This window comes from Empidonax traillii, unplaced genomic scaffold, assembly GCF_003031625.1.
Source record: "Empidonax traillii isolate 1590-97213 ecotype Southwest subspecies unplaced genomic scaffold, ASM303162v1 scaffold946:size445097, whole genome shotgun sequence".
NCBI classification, from domain to species: domain Eukaryota; kingdom Metazoa; phylum Chordata; class Aves; order Passeriformes; family Tyrannidae; genus Empidonax; species Empidonax traillii.
Window position 1 is genome coordinate 219,603 of NW_020956139.1, and position 5,939 is coordinate 225,541.

At 44.8% G+C, this 5,939-nt stretch overlaps 1 protein-coding gene across 1 annotated transcript in view; it reads right to left on the minus strand.

The window, feature by feature from the left end:
• IRAK1BP1 (interleukin 1 receptor associated kinase 1 binding protein 1) overlaps positions 1-2,841 on the minus strand; it is a 15,029-nt gene extending 12,188 nt beyond the window's left edge. The window contains exon 1 of the mRNA XM_027903244.1: positions 2,575-2,841. Coding sequence (XP_027759045.1) covers positions 2,575-2,841 — 267 coding nt within the window. The remainder of the gene's footprint in view (positions 1-2,574) is intronic.
• Between the last annotated feature and the right edge of the window lie 3,098 nt (positions 2,842-5,939).

Consider the following 5,939-nt stretch of genomic DNA (forward strand, 5'->3'; position numbering starts at 1 on the left):
AGTTTGTGAGCTGGTTTGTTTGTTTTGTTAAATACTAACACTACGACAAGTACAACAAATATTATCACTGTTTTTTTTTTAAACAAGATGGCCAATGACAATTTTTAGATACAGTAATTAAAGAAAACAAGTATCATTCCCACACCACTCCCCAAATAAATCACAGGTGGCAAATATAAAATCAGTTTGCTTCTAGAGAAAGAGAAAAAATGTTATGTTTGAGCAGCTGGGCTGAGTAAGGGAGATTGGGTTCCCCATTGATTTTACTTTCCCTGCAGCCTTTGAAGCAGACTGTGCTCTGAAGAGCTGCATATACTTACAGCGTGCTATAAATAAATGCCACTATGTGCATCTATTTCTGATTAAAATCCTGTGTAAATGTATATGGAAATCAGGTGCTGCCCCCAGGCATCCTGACAAGCTGTGAATGCAAGCTCCTGCTGCTGCAAAGGTTATGCACTTCTGATCCCACAGACTTCCTATGATAGCAACAACAAGGCTTAAGGAAATTATTGTGTGGATTAATTAAAAATAAATATATAGCATAGCCAGCTGATTTCTAAAGAGGCCTTAGATAAGCTTGCAACAACTAAAACCATATGGAGATTGTGAAGAGAGATTAATTTTACAGTTGTCTAGAATGGTATTAGCTTCAAGCGAAGTTAGCAAACGCAGTTAAGAACAAATTGCCAGCAGTGAGAGTTGTTAGCAGAAAAGCTGCAAGGCAAATAAAAGCTCCAGCAGTGGAGTGATTTAAAATTGGATGGAACAAAGCACTAAAAATTATACCGTGGGGAACTACTCTGAAAAAAAAATGACTTCATGTTGTTTTTCTCAGAGTTCCCTAGAGTTAACACTTTGCTAACACTGACAAACCCACAACTTAGGCAGCATTTCACAGTCTCTCAAGTAAGTGGAAAGAACATTTCCATTCTGCAGTGCACAGCATCTCAGAAACAGAAAAAGATTAGTGTGAAATTATTAGAACTACAATACGGCACTGAATGCTCTCACATTGTAAAAACAGCCCACTCTCCACCCAGGTTACACCACCACTGCTTCCCTGCTCAATATATACCTGACTGTATATACCCAAATAAAACCATCTGTTTGTCCAGGTCATACTTCAGTTTGCAGTTATTCTTCCTAGCTTGCAGTGGTGCGTGCAGCCCCTCTAAAGCACTTGCACCTATTTAACATCCTGCCTACGTCTGTGGTGTACCAGTTGCCATGTCTTGAGTGCTCCACGCTATGCCAGTTCAGTCAGGCTCACGTCAAAACTGGAAGTCAGTTGTTCGTGTTCACTGTAGAGTAAATACTTGTCAGTATCTTTTCTAATCTAGCCACACTCTGAAGAACTATTTAATTACAGCCAGGACGAAAATACTCCATGATGTGATAGCTCACCATGGGAGCGGGTCCAAAGCTTATTGTATTCTGTACTAATAAAAAAGACTGCATGTTGACTTATTTTGTCTTCTCCTGTTTCTCTTAAAATCCACCAGACTTTACATGCACAGACTTCCTGGGGAACTTCAACAGTAAATAACTTTCAAAAGCAACCACTTATTCCATCAAAGGTCATCTTTGTTCTGTTTTTAAGAGCCCTAGGTGTGGAACACTGTTCTTTTATGAAATCCAAAACCATCATTAGCACAATTGTTAGGACAAATATTACCCTTATGGAGCATTTACCATGTGGACAAAGCTTTAAAGGCAAGACTATGCATTTTCTGTTATTGTAAAATTACTTCCTGAGGCCAAAAAAATTATTATGGTACAGGAACGTTTTGAGTTCACAAGGGGCTTCTATCACTTCAGCTATCTTGATCACATCCCATGTTTTTTCAAAACCACTCAAGTGGAAAAGGAGGAAGAGGGAGGAAGGAGCTCTCTGGGTATTTGTCGCTAAGCTATAGTAATCACATAGGTACCCTGACACACAAAGGTACAGGTAAAGTTATGTTGCTGTGGACCCCTTTATTAGTTTCATCCACATACACGAGAGGATGCAGCATTACATGAACAGACCACAGAATCAATTAGGTTGGAAAAGACCTATGAGATAATCGAGTCCAACTTATGACCAACCACCACCATGTCCACTAGACCACGGCACTGAGTGCCACTCCAATCTGTCCTTGAACACCTCCAGGGATGATGCCCCCAACACCACGAAACAGTGGAAGAAGGACGGTTTTCACGTGCAAAACATGCAGCCTGTCGGAGAGCCCGGGTAGCGACAATCCACTTTTTCCGCCGAGGCTGGCAAAGCCGCAACACCCCAAAGACTGGCAGCCTTTATCAGAAGTCCCCCCGCGGCTCCCGAGGCGGAGGGCCGAGAGCTTCGAACACCGTCCCTCCCCTGCTTTCCGCCAGCCCCGGAGCCCTCAGCAGGCGCCTTTCCCTGGGGGCCGTCCTGGCGGGAAGGCACCGCATCCCGACAGCTGCCGAGCGAGGCGGGGGGGGGGAGGGGGGCCGGGAGTCGGAACTGCCTCTCCCGCTGCCCCCCTCACCTACCCCGGCGGCACCCCCAGCTCCCCAGCGGCCCCGGGCGGCGGCGGCGCTGCTCACCGGGACGCCGTGCTGGCGGGCGCTGTGGGCGATGTACTCCAGCCGGCGGGACACGCTGATCCGCGCCGCCCCGGCCACCTCTTTGCGGCTGCTCAGCCGCATCGACACCCGCGCCCGGTCCGGGCGGGCGCTCAGCTCCGCGCTGCCGCTCACATGCACCTCCCGCCCGGCCAGAGCCAGAGGCTCGGAACGGCCCAGCGGGGCCGGGGCCAGGGCCGCATCGAGCTCGGGGAGGACGCGGGCGGGGGGCGGCGCCGGCAGCGCCATGGCCATGGCGGCGGGAGCCCCTCGCGGCACCATGGCAACCCCGGGGCGCTACGTCACCGTCACCGCCCGCGCGCCACCGCCCCCGCGCGGCCACCGGAGGCAGCGGGTCCCGCCGGGATCCGCACCCCGGTCGGGAGTGCCGAATCGCGGAATCCGTCGGGCTGGGAAGGACCTCTGAGATCGTCGAGCCCAGCCTGGGGCCGAACACTGCCGTGTCAGCTACACCATGGCACTGAGTGCCACATCCGGTCTTTCCTTAAACACCAGCAGCGACGGTGTCTCCACCACCTCTCCGGGCAGCCCATTCCAATGTCTAATTACATTTTCTGTGGATAAATCCTTCCAAATGTCCAACCTAAACCTCCCCTGGTGCAGTTTAAGATCGTGTCCTCTCTTGTTGTTGGTTGCCTGAGAGCTCCCTCTGATGCTCGCCGAGGGGGTGCGTGATCCGCTTGTCCTCCCAGTGCCTTTTCAGCTTTCCAGACAGTCAGGCCCCAGGCACGCGGTGTTATTCCTGCTAGTTTTGGCATTTCCCCTTCCTGAACTTCATGAGATGTCTCTCAGCCAGTCTGAGCGACTATGAAACGAGTAACTCAGTGACCAGCTCTGTGTGCCTGGTCTCGTTGGTATGAGGATTTTTGGGAAGGACTGTGAATATGACATTACTGTTTACATTTGAAGTACATCGTGTTTTGATTACCTGAAATCTTCAGTCTAGCACAGGGGCTGGAACGATACTGTAGGTTTATACAAGGTCTTGAAGCCTTCAGAATTCCCATTGCAAATGTTTGAAAGTCTGTGTTATGTGATACAGATAAATACTGCTATACTCTCCTAGATAGAAACATGACATGCAAAGACATCACGACCTGATTTTACAAGTCAGATTCCTTGGAGGTATCGGGAAAGGGAAATATCGAGGGAATTGAAGCCATGTCTTTCTTCCTCCTCATTAATCCTCTTGGTGCAGTGTTTGCTTTATGTACCGTCATTAGGGAGCTCTGTACGAACTTCCTTTCCCATCATTAATATCATATCTGCCTTGAGAGGTATCTGTGATTTCTGCACACTTCATGACTTTTGGAGTCTTCTGCCTTTGAATTTTGTCTCCAGATTTGCTGAACACTTAAATCTTCAGATGAAATGGATTGAACCTGTTAGGTATTCATTACCTCTGGAGATGACACTCCATGTTTCTCAGCAGGAACAACCAGAAGTAGAGAAAATTTTGAGTGTAACTGACTTTGATCAAAGTTATATGACAAGACAAGGAAGAAGCTTGTAACAGAATCCAGTAATATTGGTGCCTAGTCATTTAACATAAATCAAGAGCTTACATGAATAAATTCTGAGCTCTGCTGACTTTCAGAAATAAAATACAAAACGGAAAATTAGTACAAAGGAAATTATAAATGTATATTCCTCAGAGATAAACAGGGAGTTTTCAAAATGCTTTTGAAAGTAGTCTGTCACAGGGGTACTTAATTTTTTTTTGATTGTTTGTTTAGCCCAGATGTTTGTAGAGGATTTACTTAAATATGTAACATTATCAATAGACAAACTCTAACTATTGAATGGTGCTTATCAAGAAATCATCAATAAAGCTTTTAAAGAATTGTTGGATAATGTAATGTAGCCACATTGTTCTCTCTCATTTTTTTTTCAGTGTTCAAGACTATTCTGATTTAACCGTCGATTAAAAGTGATTTGCCTTTTTATGAAAGACAGACTGTATCAAACAAAATCTGTTGGAGTATTTACACTTATAGGTAAATATGGAATGAAATGTCATAGGTGTTTTGCACTTCATAATTCAATGTTGTTTGATCTTTAACTTTCTGTATGGTAGCAGTGAAGCAGTACATTGCTTATAGCTTTTAGAAATGGAGCTGGATTTGTTTATTGAGGTAAGATTTTTGAGGTTTGGAATGTGTGTGATGAGGAAATCTCTTTTAAGAGCTGCTGCCAAATGCTTTTTTTGTGAAATGACAATTTGCAGAATGCATGTTCACTGTTGCCTTTCTGCTGTCATGAGTCTTGGATGCTGACTCAGTGTACTGCAAAACATTTAATGAAGGAAGGCCCTATGCCATACCTGTGTATTACCTGGTTGGTCATTGGCTTTTTTACATGACTCTGACAATCGCTCTGGAGGGGCGAATAAATATCCCCTGTAAGCCAGATTTGTTACCTTTTCAGAACCATATGAGACTCAAAATTGAGAAGGTTAGGTCCAGATTTCTGGAATTCCTTGGAGGACTAAATTGACTCTGTGTGTTACCACTTTCTTCTTCATATCCTTCCTCAGAAAAGGTTTTAGGTAGAAATCCTAACCCTGTTCCCTATGAAAAGTTAAGCTTAGTATTAAAGACTTGTAATAGTGCTCAGACTGTACTCAATGGTGCAGTTTGGAGTGAAAACCTGTAGAGTCATAATACCAGTGTTAACCGCCTAATAATAATTTTCCTGAATGTTTTTTCTATGTGTTTTTAGAGGCAATTTCTCTGGCAGACTCTTGGCACAGAAGCGTGGTTGCTCCCTGGCCAACGGGTGGAAGAGCTGGAACTATGTCTCCTGATATAATTTTTGGTTAGTGGAGAAGATTTCCCAAGGGTTTGAACTAGAAGTAGTGCAGTGTGACTTGGGAGTGAATAACTAAACACACAAAGTAGAACCCTTAGTAACTGAGATTTAAAGATAGGTTATCTCAATAATTTTGCAGGAATGTCTAATTTTAGAATGGCCACCATAATTGCAACAGCAGCTGGGTTAGTGAAAACCTAAGTGACACAGCAGGAGAAAAGCCAAACTACAGTACAAAGATCAGCCAAGAGAAAATGTTCACAGGAAAAGCTGTCTATAAAAATGCTTTTGAAGAACTCTGGAGGGTTTTTATTAGTAAAAAATGGCAAAGTGCCAGAGAGACCAAACAAAACATGTAAGACTTGCAGAGACAGCAGGACAATGTATGGCAATACCAGAAGAAGGGATTGCAGAAGAAGAACAGAGCAGATAATATCAGATAGTTCTAACAAGGTAGAGAGGTCTGTAACCTGAAAGCTGCACCTCAAGAGAACATTTGTGAGCATGCTTGGACT